This window comes from Diabrotica virgifera, chromosome 1, assembly GCF_917563875.1.
Source record: "Diabrotica virgifera virgifera chromosome 1, PGI_DIABVI_V3a".
Classification (NCBI taxonomy): Eukaryota; Metazoa; Arthropoda; class Insecta; order Coleoptera; family Chrysomelidae; genus Diabrotica; species Diabrotica virgifera.
The window spans coordinates 234,914,094-234,937,684 of NC_065443.1; the positions used below are offsets into that span (position 1 = coordinate 234,914,094).

General features: G+C 31.4%; 2 protein-coding genes and 1 long non-coding RNA gene across 7 annotated transcripts in view; 1 reads left to right on the forward strand and 2 right to left on the reverse strand.

The window, feature by feature from the left end:
* LOC114333205 (potassium voltage-gated channel protein Shaker) overlaps nucleotides 1-23,591 on the forward strand; it is a 935,813-nt gene that overhangs the window by 856,290 nt on the left and 55,932 nt on the right. The gene's annotated exons all lie outside the window — the stretch shown is intronic.
* The window catches only part of LOC114333230 (elongation of very long chain fatty acids protein), a 170,711-nt gene that overhangs the window by 62,177 nt on the left and 84,943 nt on the right, over nucleotides 1-23,591 (reverse strand). For all 3 annotated transcript variants that reach the window (XM_050647888.1, XM_028283100.2, XM_028283093.2), the window contains one exon: nucleotides 15,880-16,084. In XM_050647888.1, coding sequence (XP_050503845.1) covers nucleotides 15,880-15,937 — 58 coding nt within the window. In that variant the 5' untranslated portion in view covers nucleotides 15,938-16,084. The remainder of the gene's footprint in view (nucleotides 1-15,879; nucleotides 16,085-23,591) is intronic.
* On the reverse strand, nucleotides 6,497-6,810 carry LOC126882828 (uncharacterized). The gene is made up of 2 exons (XR_007697408.1): nucleotides 6,772-6,810; nucleotides 6,497-6,713 (listed from the first exon to the last, which is right to left on the reverse strand). It is a non-coding gene; the product is annotated as an uncharacterized LOC126882828 (long non-coding RNA).

Genomic DNA, 23,591 nt, shown 5'->3' on the forward strand with positions numbered 1-23,591 from the left:
AATAATATTTAAAAATATTAAAATATTACTAAAAGATTTTTAAATTGAAAACTTATTGGTCCATTTTCTAGGTAACACCTCAATTGCTTCTAAAATTTGCAAGCCAGATGGATGCTGAAGCGAAGAAGACAAGAGGGAATTCAAAAAACTTACAATTCCCGACCCCGGCTGTTCAGCTGGTAAATTCCAACAGAAAATGGACCTAGTTACTCAAAGAAGAAAATCGTCTATTCAGAGTGCTGGCACTGCGCTCCGTATAATACGGAGCGCAACCGCCTACAACAGTTGTAGACTTAAACTGTATGAACCAATAAAAAGAGCCGATTTTTCTGATCCAGAAATCATCAACACATTATCGATGTGCAATTCTGACTTACGCCCTTTTTCCCAAACATCAGAGTATTCTAAGTGAAAAATAAGATTATTTTGCCTTCGCATTTCAACTGAATAAAAATGGAATTTTTATTTTATTTTTATATTGGTCGTTACTTCCTTGAGTAACTAGGTCCATTTTCTGTTGGAATTTACCAGCTGAACAGATGAGGTCGTGAATTGTAAGTTTTTTTAATTTCCTCTTGTCTTCTTCGCTTCAGCATCCATCTGGCTTGCAAATTTTAGAAGCCTTGGAGGTGTTACCAAGAAAATGGACCAATAAGTTTTCAATTTAAAAATCTTTAAGGATTTTAGGATTGAAAACTACTTCATCTTTCAATTGCCAGATGACGCTAGTCACCTAGTCCATTCATGTCAGTTGCGGTGTGGGGGATAAACTCTCGGTGTTGGTCACTTAGAGTGTGGAGCAGAAGGCCTACATTCTCTCCGATGAGACTCTAACAAGAGTCGAAAATCGTCGATTCAGAGTGCTGGCACTACGCTCCGTATTCTAAGTGAAAAATATGTTTTGCCTTCGCATTGCAACTGAATAAAAATGGAATTTTTATTTTATTTTTATATTGGTCGTTACCTCTTTGAGTAACTAGGCCCATTTTCTGTTGGAATTTAACAGCTGAACAGACGGGGTCGTGAATTGTAAGTTTTTTGAATTCCCTCTTGTCTTCTTCGCTTCAGCATCCATCTGGCTTGCAAATTTTAGAAGCCTTGGAGGTGTTACCAAGAAAATGGACCAATAAGCTTTCAATTTAAAAATCTTTTAGTAATATCTTAATATTTTTAAATTGTATTAATATTGCTATTATGATTGAAAACAACTTCATCTAAAAGAAAAACAGTGTTTTCTAATAAACGTTGGGTCGGGACTTAAAACTATGGCTTGAGAAGACAGATAACCTCAAAAATACTCAGAAAAATTAAAGTGACCGTCTATAAAACACTAATAAGACCAGTGCTAACATATGGAGCAGAAAGATGGTCACTTACATAGAAGAACCAAGAACTGCTTAATATTTCGCCCGAAAAAAAAAGAGTAATAAAAGAGCAAGGTTTTTGGGTTTTGCGTGACCAAAAGGACCAATGGGACAACAAGCCAGAGGAAGACTGAGACATGGTTATTCCAACACCTTAGAGAATAATTTAAAATCAGTCGGAGTTAGAGCATGGAGAAGAATTGTCAGAGACAGGGGTTATGAGGATTATTCTGAAGAAACGAGTAGTCAGAAATATAATAAGATAGTCATAATTATTAATGATTATCTATTTTTATCGGGAATAAGCCACAATTATATTTTAAAATAAGTTTATTTTGACGTTTCAATTTTCATTTCGGAAATCGTTCTCAAAATATACAACATTGAGGTTTTTTTCTGAAAAATGGCATTAGCAGAGCAAATTAGCCAGACGTGTTTGTGATGGATTGCAGATTCATAGTCATTTTCTTATTTCATAACATAAGTATGTACCTACTACAATATTATTTTTATACATACATAGTGGTACATTGTGTTGCTTTTTTTTATTCTCTTTTTTTAATTATTTTACTGTGTTTTTTTATTGTATTTTAATTTGTGGTAAACACTTTTTTTACTTCCTTTTTAGTTATTTTTCTTTTCTTTATTCTTTTTGTTTCTATTTTTTTATTTATTTATTTTTTGTTTATTATTTTATTGTGTTTTTTGTAGATCGAAACGGTCAAAATAAACTTATTAGTCCTGTCGCCAGGGGGGGTACAACGGCCTTCTTTATTCAGATGGACTTATCCAAGTTTTTTTTAAGTATTTTGGCCCGTAGAACACGAATTTTTTGGGTAACAGTTGATCCGGATGTCGATAAGATTGTTATAAACTAAGACCTTGAGGAATTACATAACAGCGATTTTTCGCAAAACAAAACATTTTTTTCGTAAAAAATGTTTTTTTTTTCGTAGGATGCATAGTTATCGAGATAAACGCGATTAAACTTTGAAAAAATCGAAAAATCCGCGAATCACTTAGTCACTTACTGTCACTTCCTGTTGCGTTTAGTAAATTTCAATTTCCGACTTATCATCGACTTATTTCGCATGCTTTAAATGATGACGCACGGGTAAAGATTCGCGGACTCAACTGTAACTCTTGATTAAAAAAGAAAATAGCAATTCTGCTTATCGCATTTGAAAGTTTAAGTCAAATTATAACGGTTTTGATTATTTGCATTGCTAAATTTTTTTATATTTTTATTGTTAAACAAAGCTATAAACACATAGTGTTTAAGTGATGTTTTCAATGATCTCCCATTTAAAATCGAACGGGTAGGTAGAGTAGGTATAAGTACAAGCGAGACAATTTCTACGTAGTATCCATTAAAACGCATGAATTGTCCATGGGAAACACTATGTGTTTAAAGATTAGTTTAACAATAAAAAAATAAATTATAAATTTTTAGCAATGCAAATAACCAAAACCGATATAATTTGACTTGAACTTTCAAATACGGTAAGCAGAATTTCTATTTTCTTTTTAATCAAAAGTTATTCGGGTTCAAAATTTAAATTTTTCGATATTTTTAAAGTTAAACTATGCATCCTACGAAAAAACTTGTAAAAACATTTTTTGCTTAGAATGACTCAATAAATACAAAAAAAGTCTTGATTGCGAAAAATCGCTGTTATGTAAATCCTCAAGTTCTTTGTTTATAACAATCTTATCGACATCCGGATCAACTGTTCTCCAAAAAATTCGTGTTTTACGGGTCAAAATACATAAAAAAAACTTGGGTAAGGCCATCTGAATAAAGGAGGACGTTGTACTCCCCCCCCCCCCTGGCGACAGGACTATATTTTAAAATAAAATTGTGGACAAAATATTAAATCATTAAAATGATTATGACTCTCTTATTATTTTTTTACTACTCTTTTAGACAGCTTATTAAATATTTGTAGAATACGCCTACCATGTAAATAATCTAAAATTATAATGATTAAGGTGTTGAACGGTTCATTGGTGGAGTGAAAACAATAGACACCTTTAAGGTTATGATTACAGTAAAATCATTGAGATTTTAAACGATTTCATACAAAATTCTATTTAACGAATTTAAAATTTAAATATAATTTTCACTGTCTCGGGTTAATTATATTAGCTGTGTGTGGTTTTGTGCTTTCTTTTTTTAATTTATTTTTAAATAAGTGATTTAAGTAGTGTATTAAATCTTTTTCCAATTGGTATTCAGTCTTTAGGTATTTTGGCACTCCAATTTTTGAAATATTTTCTAAAACAGCGTTCGATATACAGTGATAAGTGCGCTAATAACCGGCAAAATAACGTAAAAGGCTTAAAACATATTAAGTTGTGAGATAAAAAGAAATAAAACTAGTGGAGGTGGGAGATTTGGCGATAAGAACCAATAAAGTTACATTCTAATTATTGTTCCCACCTTTAGACGCATTGGACGAGTTTGGAACTGCCACTATGACAGTGACAGTTTTAGTTGACATACTGCTCTGATACGTCTAAAGGTGGGAAACAATAAATAGAATGTAAGTTTATAGGTTTGTATCGCTAAATCTCCCACATCCACTTGTTTCATTTTTTTTTTCACACCACTTAATATATTTTCCATCTTTTGCGTTATTTTGCCGGTTATTAGCGCGCTCATCACTGTATACCTATCAAAAACATTATAAAAAATAATAATCCAAAAGTATATATGAAAATATATCAAAGCCAAGAATTATAGAGAACAACGTAAGTACATATCTTAAAAACAATCAGTAAAAAAACAAACAATGCAATCCTTATGATAATGTTAGCACACACAAAAAAATTTAAAGAATTAAATAGGGCAGTCAAAGAAGATATTTGGCACCGAATTCCATCCTACTTCATAGATTTACTTGATATTTTCAGAGTAAGTAGGGAATAGATAAGGAAATAAAGTCTAAAAATAAAATATTTTTGTAGCTTATAAAAAAAAAACAAAGAGACTTGTGCCTTCATAAATCTTCTAGTTATAATACAAAAAGAGATATGGTAGGTGAGAAGAGTTTGTTTTTTTGGTGCAAGCTCAAATCGGTATATTCAACGTGAAATAACAGAGAATCGGTCGATTTTAGGTGTATAATGCTACCAATACCTTTTAGAGTGCTTCAAAATTCCTTTAAAATGAGCAATATTAAATGCTGATTACATTCAAAGTAAGCGAGATATGCTGCAAAATATTAATGACTAATGTATTTTAAGAAAAATTGGGAAGTATATTTTTAACCCCTCATCCATCAGAATTTAAATACATCGTTTTTCTTCAACAATACTTTTTATTATAGTGTTATTTTTATGTTCAAAAAGTTGGACGAGTTTAAAATAAATGGTTTTTGAAAAAAATAAAATCAAATTATAGAGGGCATTTTTAAATTTTCTTGAAAACCTTCCTTTTTCTCCATGTAACTCGAAAATGATAAGAGATACGAAAAAAAGATGCCAAACAAAAATGTAGGGTTTTTTTAGATAATTTTTTTTTTATTTTCATTATTGTATCTCTTATTGATTTCAAGTTACAGAGAGAAAAAGGAAGATTTTTAAGAAAATTTAAAAATGAGCTCTATTTGATATTTTTTTTTCAAACACCATTCATTTTAAACCGGTCCAACTTTTGAGCATAGAAATAACACTATAAAAAAGGTATAGTAGAAGAAAAACGATGCATTTAAATTCTGGTGGATGAGGGGTTAAATACACTTTTCATTTTTTCGTAAAATACATTAGTCATCAATTTTTTTGCAGCATATCTCGCTTAGTTTCAATGTTATCGACATTTAATATTATTCATTTTAAAGCTCTTTTCAAGCACTACAAAAGGTATTGGTAGCATTATACACCTAAAATCGCCCGTTTCTCTGTTATTTCAAGTTGAACACAGCGATTTGAGGATGCACCAAAAAAAAACAAACTCTTCTCACCTACCATATTCCTTTTTGTATTATAACTAGAAAATTTATAAAGGAACGAATCTCATTGTTTTCTTATAAGCTACAAACATGATTTTATAGTTTTTTATTGAGATGCATAGTTTTTAAGGTATTCGCAAAAAAGCATCCGAAAAGGTGTCATTTTTTAATGAAGATGGCCAATTTTCAACCACGAATAACGCAAAAAGTATTGAGTTTTTAAAAAAATATATAGAACAATTTTTGCTCAGAAATAGGTTCTATAGCCACTTCCGTGGTTATTTCAACCGAAAAAAATTCCATCAACGAGAAGGGGTGGAAACCACCCCCAAGATAAAAGTGCATATCGGCATAGGGTAGACTTTGAATTAGGAGATAAGTAGAGGCTATTTCCAAAATTTCATTAAAATCAATGCAGTAGGATAGAATTCGGAGGTAATATCTTAATCTTGCTCCCATTGACTGGCGTAAAATCACAACAATATAAAACGAAAACCGGGAATACTGAAAGATACAAATGAGAAACTAGTGTTGCATACTAACGAAGAATTAATGAGATGGCAGAATACATCAATGAGTTTTTCACGTGTGTTACGTTGATTTGAAAATGCAATTGACAAAGTAAGACACACAAATTTATACCAAATTCTAAATACAAAAAACATAGGCAAAATGGGCTTAAGAATAATAGATATCGCACAAAATGTAATAGATAACGAACCCAGAAATTCTAATCAGGAAATCTATTAGGTCTCCATTATTTTTTTATGTATATAGTGAATTTATTTTTAAAGAAGCATTACTATCTTAAACTGAAGGAATAACAATTAACTGAAGAACTATTAGAGAGATATCGCAAATGCATTTTTATCGCACGCTAATAGCGGAATACGCTATTTTGACATGTACGCAAGCGCAGAATGAATGTTACGCTAATACCGGATAGCGTGTCCCGCTATTTAGGTTGAAATAAGGGACGGTAATAGGTGTTTTCGTGGAGCACATCCTGAATGTATTCTGAACTTAACCCGGATACAAATATATGCGCAAGCGTGTCTCCGAATATATTCTGAATTTGTTTCTGCACGAACAATTTCCGGATGTTTTTTGGGTTGCCTATGCCAATTGCCTAACCTTATTCTTTTATCTTTATCTACGCTAGGACAAACAACACTCCAAAACAGGAAAAGTAATTTTACATAATATTGTGGAAATGAGATCTTTCATACTTATTTGCCAAATCTACAGCTAAGTCTCTACTTAATCTAAAATTCTGTATAAATTGTTGGTTATTAAATTGTTGCACAGTTTCCTCAAAAAAATTTGCATTTTTTGGAACATTTAAAAGTCCTACAATCTCTTCCAAATCTTCATCACTTGAACTGAGGTTCATCATCTAAAAAGTTTTTAAAAATAAGAAACTGAAATACATAATACAATTTAAAAAACCTTACCTTTTACAACATTTGTATGATAACACAACAATTCAAAATGTTAAACTTGTTAGGTTAGAAATACAATCTCGAATCTCTTAACAAAATAAATAAATTCGTCAAATCAACTTCTGCACATGTGCGGACAATAAATCCTCTCTTTAATCCCAGAACTTGTTGAACGCATTCCGAATACGTTCAGGACAAGTTGTTGCGCTCCGCGAACAGAGAACTTTTTATTCAGAGGAGGATTTTTCAACACCGCGAACAGCCAAAATTCTAATGCGCAAGCGTTCTTCCTCTGAACACGTTCAGGACGTGCTCCACGAAAACACCTAATAACGTTAACGCTAATTTGACATTTGGGATGAAACATAAAAATAATGTATAGAATACAAATTTTATAAACTAAATACTGTGAATCATCTTATGTTGGGAAACACGTGCATTTTTATTTTGTCTACAATAGACTACTTTTTGTGGTTAGGATATTATTTATTCAGATATTTTATATTATTTTTATACTAACTATTTATATTTATTGTTGGTTAAATCATTAAAATTAAAATGCATGTCAACCAGCTCAATATCCAAATTCATTTTTCAATAAAAAACAATTACAGTATTCCTCAAAATTAATTTCTAGGTTACATTGTAATACCAAACGTCGGTTGTCATAATAACGTTAAGCCCCGCCCCAGAACATTTGCGATAACTCTCTTGTTGCCTGTGCTGAAATAGAACGTTATACGTTATTTACGTCTTGACACGATATTATCGTTTGCATTTGCGATATCTCTCTATTAACAACATAAAATATGCAGATTACACCATGAATAACGCTCTGCTAAACAACGTTAACAACTATTACTAAACAAAAGAAACAGTTTCTGTGAAAAATGGACTAAAAATGATATAGGAAGATTAAATATATGACAATAACAAAGAAAACAATAATATTATACAAACAAACTGGGAGGTATACAGATAAAAAGGGTGGACAAATACAAATACCTGGGAATCCTGATTTCAGAAATAATGATAATACAATAGAAATAAGGGTCAAGATCGAAACAGCAAGAAAAGCGTTTGTTCAAATGAAAAAATCTCTACATTAAACACCTTGGATTAGAACTGAGAATAAGAGTTCTGTGGTGTTACATATTTTGGATAATACAATATAGTCCGTCCGCTATAACTTTTCCCATGCGGTACGATTCACTTTCAATCAAATTAAGTCAAAACAGAAAATGAAACGTACGCCGATGTGTGTAGTATATAGTATACAGTATGCATAAAAATGAACTTAAGCAAAACTAAGCTAATGTCGAACAAAGATGATCAACCAACGATAACCATCCAAGGAACAAAAGTGGAACATGTAAAAGAATATATACAGGGTGGGGCATTAGTGTGACAAAGTCCAATTACTCGTTTGTCGTAAGAGATACGAAAAAAAGTTATTTAGGTAAAAGTTGGGGCACACATAGTACCATAATTTAAAAATATTTTCAAATATACAGGGTCGTCCGTATTGAGAGGGTGACACAAACTTATGTTTTTTTTAACGGAACACCCTGTATATTTTTACATTTTTGGATTCTCCTCAATGTTTCCTTTCTTAAAATATATGGTTTTGTAAGATTATACGAGGTAGTTTAAAAGTTAATTACGTTTTTTTGTTAATTTCGTAGCAAAATCTACACCCTGTAGAATTTTAGTGATTTGACATCAAATTTTTATTTTATGTTCAAACGATTTTTAATATAGTCTACTATTGTTAAACATTAACAGTATAGCGAAATGTTTAATTTTAGTATACAGGCTGGGTCGAAACTCGGAATGAGTATTTTCTGAGTTTTCTTAAATGGAACACCCTGTATTTAAGTATTGTAATGAAATGATATTTTATGGTACTTTTTTATTTCTTAAGCATTCCCTATACCTAAGTGCTTTAATTTGTAATTTATTGGTGATTCTTTAAGCCAAACATTAATTGTAAGAAAAATCACGTGAAATTTTATTAGGTGGCTGTGAAAATATTTAATCAAAAATAATTTTTGGAAAAGAAAATACGTCATAATCTAGTCTGATCCTTAATTTATTACTATTGGATGAAATATCCAAATAAATTCGTAATTAAGCTTGTTGGTGCGCAAAATATTAATAAAAACATACAATATTCTACCTAGTCGGCTATGGCACTAAATTTCCTTAAAAATTTGACATTATACTATTTTTATAGATCCAGTTGCTTTGTTACCATTACTAATATGTATTTTTCTTATGAGAAACTGATTAATAAGATTTTGGTGCTAGTGGAATATAACAAAAATGTGCTACTAGCAATAAGAATTTTTCATCAGAAATTCCCTGATAGACGACAACTAAGAAGAGAAACGTTTAAAAATATACTAGAACGGTTTCAACGGACTGATCACTTAGATTATGATAAATCTGCTCGAATAAAAACTATTGTAAGTGAAGAAAACAGCAATTAATGTAATCCTTAGTGTCACTGAGGATCTGCATATTAGTACAATCGTTCTTACAATCTAAGTATCTAGCCTGTTGAAACCGTTTTAGTATACTTTCAAAAGTTTCTCTTTTTGGTTATCGTCTATCAGAGGATTGCTGATGATAAATTTTTATTGCAAGTAGCTCATTTTTTGTTATACTCTCCAAGCACAAAGCCATTTTAATCCGTTACTCATTAGAAAAATTAATATTAGTAATGGTATCAAATCAACTGGAACTATATAAATAGTATAATGTCAAATTTTTAAGCAAATTTTGTGTCATAGCCAACTAGGCAGAAGTTTGTATGTTTGATTCATATTTTAAGCACCAAAAACCTTAACTACGAATGTATTTGGATATCTCATCCAATATTAATAAATTAAGGATCAGGCTGGATTATTATCCATTTTTTCCGAAAAATTACTTTTGATTGGATATTTTCACGGCTACCTAATGAAATTTTATGTAATTTTTGTTGCAATTAATGTTTGTTTAAAGAATGACGAATAACTTACAAATTAAAGCACTTAGGTATAGGGAATGCTTAAGAAATAAAAAAGTACCATAAAATATAATTTCATTACAATACTAAAATACAGGGTGTTCTATTTAAGAAAACTCAGAAAATACTCATTCCGAGTTTCGACCCACCCTGTATACTAAAATTAAACATTTCGCTATACTATTAATAATTAACAGTAGTAGACTATACTAAAAATCGTTTGAATGTAAATAGAAAATTTGATGTCAAATCACTACAATTCTACAGGGTGTAGATTTTGCTACGAAATTAACAAAAAAACGTAATTAACTTTTAAACTAGCTCGTATAATATTACAAAACTATATATTTTAAGAAAGGACACATCGAGGAAAATCCAAAAACGTAAAAATATACAGGGTGTTCCATTTAAAAAAGCATAAGTTTGTGTCACCCTGTCAATACGGACGCCCCTGTATATTTGAAAATATTTTTAAAATGTGATACTATGTGTGCCCCAACTTTTACCTCAAAAACTTTTTTTCGTATCTCTTACGACAAACGAGTAATTGGACTTTGTCACACTAATGCCCCACCCTGTATATCTAGGTCAGAATATCAAGGTAAACAAAGAAAACCAAACTACCGAAATAAGCAGACGAGTAAGAATGGGATGGGCTGCATTCGGAAAACTCTCATATATACTAAAAGACAAAAAGATACCACAATACCTTCGAACCAAAGTGTTCGATTCTTGTATCCTTCCCGTTCTCACTTACGGAGCTCAAACCTGGACATTCACAAAAATGAACATGGACAAGATTAGAAAAACTCAAAGAGCCATGGAACGACAGATGCTTGGTATCTCACTCATAGATCGGCAAACAAACGAAGCAACCCGAAACAAAACAAAAGTAAGGGATGCCGTGGAACAAGCGGCTAAATTAAAATGGAAATGGGCTGGACACAACGAACGTCTCGAAAATGGTAGATGGAGCAAGGAAGTTGGAAACTGGCGACCGTACGAAGCGAAGAGACCAAGAGGAAGACCTCAAATGCGCTGGAGCGATGACATCAGAAGAGTCGCAGGACCAATGTGGAAACGCCTCACACACAACAGAGATGAATGGCGAGAAATGGGAGAGGCCTTTATTCGACATTTCGAATAGAAAAAAAGGCTATAATAAATATGCAAAATGTATATACACATCGATTCTATACACATCGTTTCAATTTATGTTTTGACTTAATTTGATTGAAAATGAATCGTACCACATGGGAAAAGTTATAGCGGACGGACTATATATACTTGAAAGCTGGACACTGAAACCAGAACACATAAATAAGCTAGTCATTTGATATGTCGTGATACAGAAGGAAGAACAGCGTGGAGACAGAAGAAAACGAACACGGAAATACAGTGGAACCTCGGTATAACGAATCTGAAGGGTCAGAAAAAAAATTTGTTATATCGGGAATTTTTCAAAAACGGGGTTCGTTATATCGATGTTAAATGCGGCCAATATTCGTTAAAAAGGGGTTCTTAAAGCCTAATTCAACCTCTATCTAAGGAATTTCTCATCGCTTAACCCAGTCAAAAATAAGCCCTGTCTCATCAGCATTGTCGATATCATCTGCATTGTATCCACGGGTCAAGTCTGTCAATTTAGCTTTCCAATCTTCGCAAGTTATATCATCCACGGCAGCAGTTTCGCCACAAACTTTTTTGAAACTAATTTCGTGCCTCTTTTTGAACCGATCCAACTAGCCATTACTGGCTCGAAAGTCTGCGTGCCCTGATTGTTCGGCGAACTGGTGAGCCTTTTCTTGGAGCATGGGACCTCCAACTGGTACATTTTTATCCCGGCACTGTTTAAACCACTTAATAACAGCTTCTTCGATATCCTGTAGCTCACCTTTCACCAAGGGTAGGAGGGCGGGAAGCAGGTCTGATTGTTTTCATGTGTGGACTTGTCTGTGAGTCACCACTATCTATACTCAACTACGCTAAACTGAGGTTTGAAACCTAGAAATGCGTAAAACAGGGGTTGCGTTCTTTATATAGGGGTTTGATACACTCAATGTTCATTATACAGGGGTTTTAATTTATCTCCGCAAATCGTAAAAATTTATAGGGGTATTTTTTACATTGAGTCTTATGGAGGTTTGAAGGGGATTTAAAAAAATTCGTTATATCGGGGAATTCTTTACATCGGGGTTCGTTATATCGGGACTCCACTGTATTGCAAAAATGGGCAAATAATACGAAGTAATAAACACAATAAAAATAAAAAGCTAAATATTTGGGATATGGTGTATTCCACGAATATACGATTGTTTTGAATTATCGCGACAACGAATATTTTAGTGTGCAAAATAAGAACTAGGAAAGTATTTTGCTTTAATAGTTACTCCAATAAACAACAATATAATTTGCAATTTACTTTAGTTCTTCATATTTTGCATAGTAAAATATTCGTTGTCGCGATAATCCAAGAGGGTCGTATATTCGTGGAATGGGGTATACATAATGAGGGAACAAAGATATGAAATGCTAAAATTGATAATGCAGGGAAAGATAAGAGGTGGAAGGAGTATAGGAAGAAGGAGAGTGTCATGGTTGAAGAATTTAAGTGACTGGTTTAAATGCAAATGCAAATGTTTAAAAGATAGGGATGATGATATCCAATCTGCGATTGGAAACGGCACTTAGAAAAGAAGATTTTGTTCGAAACGTGGCAGGGTGGTCATAATATTTTTAAAATTTGTATTAATATATTTTCTGCTTTGAATAGTCGTTTTGATAACGACCGGTTTGATATTTTGTCACTGTAATATCATGTATTTACAAATCGAGTATAGCCAGATTACTGTGCTTAAATAAAGATGTCACAAGAAAATCAACTCAAACATTATGATACTTTACCAGAAAATAAAACTGACAATTTAATATTCAAGTACCTCACTGACAAAAAAATATTTAAGTTACTAGTTTAAGAGTAAAGGCGCAAATATTTGACGGCTATTCCTACTTTTTCTGTCTTTACACGGCAAATTACGTGTAGTAAAATTCTCACCGGTATAGATATGTAAACTTGACAATGTCATCATTAAGTTTAAAGAGATGGCTTTTAAATATTCTTGGATAACTCTTATTGTATAATTGCTCAAATTATTAATTCAGTTTAATATGATAATTTTTTCACTAACTGTGAATTCAGTGAATGTAATAATTTATATATTGTACAACAAAAACTAATACTCAATCGAGAAAAGAGGAAAAGTGATAAAGTGATTTTTAAAAATATATTGTTACTTATGGGACGCTTACAATTTTGAACGTCTTTAACAACAAAATACTTGGATCACAAAATATATCCTGGTGTATTCTTTGCTTGGATTTTCCATAAATAATAAACAATAAATAACTTTTTGTTAAGTTCACGTCTTAACTTAATTATTTATCAAATACACTATCAATATTATTTAATCAACCACTCAAAATATTCCCGATATCATGTCAAATATTTAAAATTGTCACTGTCTTGTCAGCATATTCTATTCAACTCAGTGCGTCGTATGACAAAGATAGCGAATGTTCGATTTGGAAAATATCACCACGGACATGGTGTCCATTTTTTTTGACTCTTGAAAAAACTAATAAATATTTTTTAAAAATTTAAACGTAGAATGAAAGACTAAATTATTATCGAGGGCCGAAAGTCCCTTAGAATGAATAAAAAGTTTCTTTTGGATAAAATATTTGAAATTAAAAATCTCACTACATTTTATCCCAGTTTTTCACCCCTGTAACTTATAAAAATAAACATTATAGAAGTTTTCAGGTACTTTTTGCCCTTCATAAGAACGTATTCTTTCATTCTGCGTTTAAATTTTTCAAAAGTACTTATTAGTTTTCTCAGGATTCGAAAAAGAATGAATCCCATTTAAATATCATTGGAGCTGAAACTATGTACCGATCCCCTTAAGGCAATCAGTGACAATTACTAAATTAATTAATTTTTTTTACTAGCGAATTTGTTTAACCATTAAAAAAAAGGAAAAAATACTTTCGTAAAGACGTGAAAGTTGCTAATATAATCCACTTCTTCTAATACTAAAACTATGAAAACTATGACTTTTCTTGTGGTATTACTGTTATCTAAAATATATATTTAAATAAATACAATCTAAATTGTGGCCATGAGAGCCAGAGTGGCATAAGTGCTTTGGATATTACTTTACATAATCAAAGAAAATGATCAGAAGCTAACAATGTCCGATTGTTTTAGTAATTGTATGTTGACTAATAATGATCTTTGGTCAACATAAAACAATCTAGTCCAGGGTAATAAGATGTTTTCCATGACACCTGAACAGCCAGGGTACAAGCGTTTTTTCGACAGGTAACACCTATAAGAGTAAATTGTAAGTAGATCCTGCGTAGGATCTGGCGGCCATTTTTATTTATAAACAATTAAGTGTCAAAAAATGGCATTTTTCACTTTATTTTCAAATCAATGGAAAACAGAGAAACTTATGGTTTTTTTAGTACAAAAATATCTTCGAGATTATGGAAAAAGCTTTAAAATGACGTATTACAAAATTTGATATACCCATTTATTGTTAATATAATTATTGCAAAAAAAGGTCGGAATTGCAAAAAAAATTATTTTCGCAATAACTGTTGCAAAAATTAGTGTACAGCTTTGAAATGTTTGTCAAATAAGGGTTCTTTGGTGCTTAATATGCGATAAAAATTTCAAAGCGATTCATTCAATTGTTTAAATTTTATTCAAATTGTTTTTCCCAGAGAGCATTTTTTTGCAATAACATAAGTCAGAAGAAAATGACATTAGAACCATTCCACCGGTGTCAAATGAAAGAGCATGAGCTATATATTCAACTTGGATAAAAAAATTGAATAAAAATGCATTTATTAGTAGTAAATAATTATGCAAAAATATCGTAAATCTTTCCTTACAATCTTTTTATTTTGTTATATAAGAAATTATACATATTTATTACAATTTTTTATCAATTATGATATAGATAACATTACTTGGTAATTGTGCACTTAAAACAGGGTAAAAAAGTTTTTTTTTTTTTGGAAAAAGTTATTCAAAAAGTTTATAAAGAGAAATTGACGATACTTTTGCATAATTATTTATTACTAATAAATGCATTTTTTATTCGCTTTTTAAACCATGTTAAAAGTGTAGCCCATGCTCTTTCATTTGACACTTGTGGAATAGTTCTAAGGTAATTTTTTTCTGACTTATGTTATTGCAAAAAAAAATGCTCTCTGGAATAAACAATTTGAATAAAATTTAAATAATTGAATGAATCGCTTTGAAATTTTTATCACGTATTAAGCACCAAAGAACCCTCATTTAACAAAAATTTCAAATTTATTGAGAAAATATTTTTTTTGCAATTCCGACCTTTTTTCGCAATTATATTAACCATAAAAATGAGTATATCAAACTTTCTAATACGTCATTTTAAAGCTTTTTCATAAAAATGAGTATATCAAACTTTGTAATACGTCATTTTAAAGCTTTTTCCATAATCTCGAAGATATTTGTACTAAAAAAATCATAAGTTTCACTCTTTACCGTTGATTTGAAAAAAGGGAAAAATGCCATTTTTTGACAGTTAATTGTTTATAAATAAAAATCGCCGCCAGATCCTACGCAGGAAATAGTTATAATTTGTTTCTATAGGTATTACCTGTCGAAAAAACGCTTCAGTACCCTGGCTGCTAAAGTGTCACGAACAGGGTATATTTTTGTCTTATTACCCTGGCCTAATAGGATATTGTTTATACTAAAGCTTCTGATTATTATTTTTTGATTATGTAAAGTTATGTTCAAATCAGTTAGGCCACTCTGGCTCTCATGGCCTCAGTTGAAAATATGTTATAGTTGATTTAGAGATTTTTACTCCGAAAATCGTTTTCTATAATTTCTACATAAAAAGTAAAGATATAGTGTAAAGGTATATTAAACTAATTAAAAATAAAAATAGACAAAGAAGAGACCTTACTGTGTAATACAAAAGAGAATTTAGATGAATATTTTCAAAGTTTTCAAATTAGTAAATAATATAAACTTAAAAAGTACTCACCTTCATGCACGTTTATCACTTTGTGCAGTTCGTCAAAAATATTTGTAGAGTTTTCCATTTTTTCTAGGTTATTTTACTCGTTCTAAAAAGTCTACAATATTTTGAATATTACTTGTGTGATTTCTTGATAACCACTGCGACTTTCTTCCTGATCGGACACAGTTTCCCTGACTAGAATTTCACGAGCTCCTCGACTGATCCATATCTAAAAAATTACCAGTTTTAGGTTCATGACCACTATCAAAATCCGAAACCCCCGCACAATGGTCCAATTTTAAAATTTAAGCGATAAGCCGTCTTATCAATAAATCTACGGGTATGTCGATAGTGCATGTATGTATGTGCCTCGACCGCGTTTTGAGAATAAATCAAAAGACGCGCTCTTGAGGATATACATGCTGCGTTCCAAAAAGTTAGTTTACCGTTAAATCATTTGGACGAATTGTAAGAACATTAATTAGATGTTTACCATCCGACTATGAAGCGCACAGTGGTCGGAGAGTAGGTCAATATATATAGACAAAGAGCTGGAGCCAAAAATCATCGTCGTAAATAATATGGAGTTTTTTAATGTGGAAGTTATACTGATTATTTTTTGATGATTTTAACTTCCAATCCTATAGTAAGATAATTGATCACTTGTTTAATTCTGTCCAATCAGATTAAAATTATACTGAGAATTATCTACTGTAGAAAATTACCGATAGAATTTTTTTAAGTAGATTGTTTCTGTTTAATGGCAACCAGTTTCCTAGTTGTGACAACTGTCACGTTTAAGAAAATATCCATAATATACCTATTAACCCTTATCCGGGCAAGGTGGGTCCAACGGGCCCGAGACGCCATTTCTTTTATCATAAACTGATAAAAAATATTTTATTGAATTTTATGCGTCACTGAATTTGTTTAGAAGTATGTTTCCTTCAACATAGTTATGAGTTATTCAAAATATTCATTATCATTTTTGAAATTATTGCGTCGAAAGAATTTTGTCAGGTAAAGGGGCAACACGGGTCCGTCGAACCCTATTTGTATTTATACCTAAAGTCTAAATCTCTGTTACAGAAGTTGATCTGGCAGTTAGATAATGTTTTTGTGGATTATCTAAACGACTTTTATGATTCCGGAAATCTAATAATAAAGTCTAAACGTGTAACAATGTAGACATCTCTTTGATGTGATCAAATATATTCTTACAATTGGTGTTATATCTCTATTCTAAATGAATTTTAAAACTTATAATCATTGTTGGAATGCAATATTATTGTTAGGTAGGTACCTATACATATTTTGAAATAAACAATGCATCTGCTATCAGTCGTTTGATATCGATGTTAGTGTCGACAACTAAGCTCCTAAAATTATATTGAATTACAATGAAAGTAGATAGTGCGAATAAAATGTCCCGAAAATCATTATCAGCTGCGGAACTGCAAGATATTGCTAATAATTTATGGGATTCCGATGATGAAGAATCTCCTGAAGTAGGTGGCATTGAAAGTGACTCTGAAATTGAAGATCATCTTTCGGAAGCAAGTAAAGAGGATGATCAGTAGAGGGCGGAATATATGCAACACAACATTAAAAAAATATGCGCATATATATGCATTACTTTTACTACAAATATGCAGGTATTTTTTCTAAATTTGTCTAAATATGCATATTAAAAATACTCAAAAATAAAAAACAATATATTAAGTCGTAAGATCTTCAGAAAAGTTGCCTTCAAAAATACGTACAACTTTCCTCAAACAATCGAAGCCCTCATTTTTTTCTAAAACATTTTTAATTTATTTCTAATTGTAATCCCTGTATATCCGGGAATTTTTTGACAATGAGCAGAAAAAGTGTTAACAAAATTAACCGAATCACTTAATTGTAAATTCCTTTGTTCTAATGACTTTATTAGATCTGGTAAAAAACTAAAATTAACTTTTATGAACATAAGTTCTTTAGCAATTTGTACGTTACTTAAAGAATAAAGTACGTTACTTAAGCTGAAGAACAAAAGCGGAATTGTGTACAATTTGATGGATTTTTGTATTTTGATGCTTCTCTCTATGTCCGTCTTTATAGAAGTAAAAACGAATTTGTCGAATAAAAACACTCTTTCTAGAAAAATTTCTTTTGTGAGACATGATGCTTTTGTTTGTCAGTTCCTCATTTAAAAAATGAAATGTGAAAATGAATGTAACTTACGATTTTGGAACAGGCCTTGCAAAATACTTTGTCTCCACTTAGCTTTAACTCGGGAAAACACTTTATCCAAGCACTTTTTTGAATGGTAGACATATTTAAATGTAATATATACCAATCACTTCAAAAACACTAAATACGGTACAACGTTTACTTTAAACAAATGTTGGCCGGAAACTGACAAAATAATTATTAGACCCTTAAAAGCAGGTAGGTACCTACGACTTGCTACGCTAATAAAATAATATTTTTCTGGGAACACCCATAATTGTTAAATTCAGGTAGTAATGGGAAAGTCCAGATGAGCGATAGATAGATAAATAACGAGCTCGTTCCTATCGAAGTTATAAAATTCCAACTAAGAGAGGAAAATTTTAAACTTTTATATAATTTATTTTTAAAATATGCAAAATAAATCGTGTTTAGCTTAAATATGCAATGTTGTGTTTGTTGTCTGAAAATGTGCAATATATGCATCTATATGCACTTTGCATATATTCCGCTTTCTAATGATCAGCAAGTAGTATTGAGTGATAATGAAGAAGAATGTGTAGCTACAAGTTCCCAGATTTCAGAGTGTATAATTGTTGAAACTAAGGATGGAATTAACTGGAAGAGTCAACCACAACCGACAGGACGTATGCGATCCTGCGACATAATAAAAAGCAAAGTGCACAAAGTAATGTTAGCCCCTCTTCAAAGTGTAGATGATCCTGTTGATTCCTTTTGTTTGTTTGTGGACCAAAAAATTGTGAACGAATTAGTGAAGTGTACAAATAAAGAAGCCGAAAGAGTCCTGGGGATAGAGAACTGGAGATATTGCGACGCTACAGATCTATATGCCTTTATTGGACTGCTACTAACTGCAGGGCACCTGAGTGCCAACGTTCATAATGTAGATATAATTTGGGGTAACTTTTATGGACCTACTATATTTAAAGCTACCATGGGATTGAAACGATTCAAAAATTTGCTAAAATTTGTTCGATTTGACGATAAGAACACAGGGTCTGAACGAAGAAGGAACGACAAATTAGCAGTAATACGCGAAGTGTGGAATCAAGTCAACCAAAACTTTCAGATATACTATTTACTATTATGTGAATAAATATTTTTTCTACAAAAATTTTCTTGCACTTCACTATTTTGTGCAAATCCTTCAGGTAGATCGCACTCTCGAGGTAGACCGCATATTGTAGTAGCACTTTTTTTAATATAGAGAATTTAAACGTTAGAGATTCCATAGTAAATCACGAGGGAAAACCAGGATAGTATCACGAGGTTTTTTCCTGGTTTTCCCTCGTGATTTACTATGGAATCTCTAAAGAGAGAATTTTACTGTCATCGTTGCATTTGGTTGTCTTTTTAAAGACAGATCACATGCTATGATTTTTTTGTGACGGATATTCTTGAGTTAGGATTGATTTCATGTAATCGAATGAACTATCTTTTAGTAAAGTCGTCCCAGGAACGCAACTCATAAATATTGGCGATATCATCATAAATATTGGCGATATCATTTTAAAGTCTTCTACTTTAAAATGTATAATATACGTCTGAATTGCCAATATAAATGAGTCAGATTAAATAAATTATTAGAAAAATTTTTTTACTTAGCAACAACATTTTTGTTTATTTTAGTAGTATTTTGTATTTTGACAACGAAACCCGATTTGGGCTTCGAAACTTTAATAAAATCATTTTTTTGGTAAAATTGTGGCTTATATCCCATTAAAAATAAATTATCCTCTTTCTTCACACCAATGTTAATATCCTTAAAGTAATCATAAAATATATTATTATAATAAAAACTATCGATATTACAAGTGAAAATTGCCAAAAATAGCAAAATTCCAATCAAAAATTAGGTTGGAGAAAATGTAATCTCAAAGTTCAAAATCGGTATACGTTAAAAAATGCATTTTTTCGGCTTCCCATGGAGCAATTTTCTTCATTCTTTTTTTGTTCTCAAGTAACTCGAGTAGAGCCTCCTAAATAACGCATTATTAAATAATGTCAAAGTTGCTTTTGTTTTGTTATAATAAATTAATTTATTTATTATAAGAAAAATTTTAATTTGTTTAAATGAAGGTTGTTTAAATAATTATACAGCTTTCAAATGAGAATAATTGTGTTTTTAACGTTAAAAGGTACTCTTGGACTAAAAATCTACAACTGGAAAAAGTATGTAGTTTTCTTTTCTTATAAATAAATTAATCTATTATAACAAAACAAAAGCAATTTTGACATTTAGTAATGCTTTAGTTAGATGGCTCTACTCGAGTTACTTGGGAATAAAAAAAGAATGAAGAAAATTACTTCATGGGAAGCCGAGAAAATGCATTTTTTTAACGTATACCGATTTTCAATTTTGAGATTACATTTTCTCCAACCTAATTTTTAATTGTAATTTTGCTATTTTTGACAATTTTCACTCGTAATATCGATAGTTTTTATTATAGTAATATATGTTATGATTATTCTAAAGATATAAAAATTGGTGTGAAGAAAGAGGATAAAAATAAAAAGGTGATCGTTCGACAATTATGATGCCATTGTTTATATCTTTGCTGTAAATGCCGGTCAAGTTTAACCGGTTGTATTTCAGGAACCACTCATCAAAATTAAACGTTTTTTCTTTTAATAGTAGCGTCCTACCGCTTTTTTTCCAATATCGTTTTCACAATTTAATTTAGTTTAATATTTCCCGTTTAATATTACCTGTAACCTGTTCCATAATTAAAATTTCCCTGTTCCAGGGTTCCCGTACATCAAAGTTTGTCCGACTAAACACCCTTAAGCTACTGACAAATTTTCAGGTTGCTATTAACCCGCCATTACACGCGCTATGAGGGAATCCCTCACCATATTTGTTTATAACCAATGAAATTGTGTAAACTAATACGATAACCTTAAGCACCCAGGAATGCCTTTAGCATGGTTCATGAGAGGGTATGAAAAAGTTATAGAATATTTCAGGCGGTCAGTGTGCTGTGTGATAATTGAAAGAAGAGACATCCCTCTTCAAGTGAGGGAATTCCTCACTGCGCGTGCAATCACGTTTCTGTGATCTCAAAGAAACTTTTAGGTTTTTATTTAATATTTAGGTAGGTTTAATTAAAATATTATTGTTTGGATTAGGTTAGGAACAGTGGCACACCGAGCGGGGGGTTTGGGGGTTAAAATCCCACCCAGAGCATATAGAAATATATATAAAAGAAAGTAGGAAAATGTAACTTGTCTTTCACAAATAATACAAAAAACTTTCGGTGCCCAAGCAAACCCCCCTCCCCCCCCCAGAGGAAAATTCTAGGTGCGCCACTGGTTAAGAACCCATTTTTACATTTACCTATTCTAATTGGGAAATAAGCCACAATTTAACTTGAAAAATTGATTTTATTGACGTTTCGAATTCCACCTCGGACGTCGTTATCAAAATACAAAATATTAATAGTTAATTACATAAATGCCACAAAGAAATAGCTTCAGAACAGTTGTTAATTTTAATTTGTATTTTTAGTAAAATGAATTCGAGTAAAGAACGTTAATTTTTTCAGTGGCTTGCTGAAATTGAAAATTAAGCAAACTTGCTTTTGATCTATGTATATTATTTTTACTTTTGTTTTGTTAAATTAAAAAAAAATGGTTTACGAGACTTTCTATAATATATGAGTACAACCCATTTTATATTTATACATGTTGACATTCATTCTTCCTCGAAATAAGTCGAATTGGTGTAGGTGAGGGCGACGCTCATACGCGTGCAACCACGTCACAATAGAAGACGCGTGTAACGGCGGGTTAATAACCTTTATTTGGCAAGCGGGATCCAGGCCTATTATATTATTATAAAGTAACACATAATATTTTTTTTAATTCAAAAAAATGTTCACATGATTCAAAGTGTTTAACTTGGAAAAGCGCGCGTTCGTTCATCATCAGGAATGTGCTCCTAAATATTGTGCTTCCTACAACGCTATTGTATACTTTCTCAAACGCTTTTCAACATGACAAATGAATACACGTGCATGCTTAAAATAAATTGTACAGTTGATACAGATACTGTTATAAAATTATTTACTGAAACAGAATTAAAAACTGCAAAAAAAATTAAATATTAGAAAAATGTGTAAGTTAAAACACAGTGATATTACACAGTTAAAACACAATAGATACAATAATACTAAAAATTTTTTCTATCAATTTAAACGGAATATGCCCAGATACTGAGGGTCGCCATTGATGACGATTTTTTCCCAAAAATTTCCCCATCTTTATCCTTATCCGCTGGCCCTTTTGTATCCACTTAGGTCTTTTGGATTTTGTTTAATTGGGTTTAAGACCTTCAATCGGGAACATTTTTAAGCATATTATCGATGACGATTTTTTCTCCGAAAATTTTCCATCTTCGCTCCTTATTGCTACTTCCTGTATCCACTGCGGTGTCAGCCTGCACGGAATCCTAATTATCAATATAATACATATACAGGGTGTTTCATTAATAATTGTCCATATAGTAATTGGAGAAACCTTAGCACAAAATACGAAGATTTAACCTAAAACACTTAAAAAAAATGTGGTTCCTTACTGAGTTACAGGATGTTTTATCTAAAAATTTAAAAACTATTTTTGCTCAGCATTTTAAAACTATTCCACGTATCCTTTTCATACTTGGCAGGAAGTATAGGTACTATACAAACTACTAAATTATGTTAAACAAGCGTTTATGGCTATTACCAGAGGCGTACGACGGGAGAAAGTAAATGGTCGACCCTTTCCAAATTCTACGCCACTGGCGAAATTGCTATTTTAGTTCAATTTTTGGATTCTTCAATACTTTCTATGAAAATAATATACTCCTAATTCGTAACGATAAAGTCATTAGTTTTCGAGATATTTGAAGTTAAAAATATAATACATAAAACATAATAAAACATAATAAACGATCTTCGAAATAAAACCCACACTGCTAAAACAATTTCCCTTCCAGACCCTGAAAATCTAAATGAATACTTTGTTAATGTGAGTAAAAATATTACATCAACTATTTTGCCACAACAAGATCCCATTGCTTATCTTTCTAATTCAAGAAAGGTCTCGAATTCATTCTTTATAAAACCAGTCGATAAATCTGAACTGATCCAAACAATCAATAGTATCAAAAGCAAATCCTCCTGTAGTACTGATGGTCTATCGATAAAAAATTTTCTAATCTCCCAGAAAATGTGTTAGAAGTCGTCATCTCACTAATTAATGATTCCTTTGAGAAAGGTAAATTTCCAGAGTGGCTGAAGACAGCCATCATTATTCCTCTTTATAAGGGTGGTGAAATATCTAATACCTGCAATTATAGACCTATTGCACTACTACCGGTACTCTCCAAAATTATTGAGAGACTCATAAAAGCCCGACTTACGTCCTTTCTAGTTGAAAACAACATTTTTTCCCAAAATCAGTTCGGCTTTTTAAATAATAAATGCACCACTGATGCCATCTTTTCTGTACTACATGAGGTT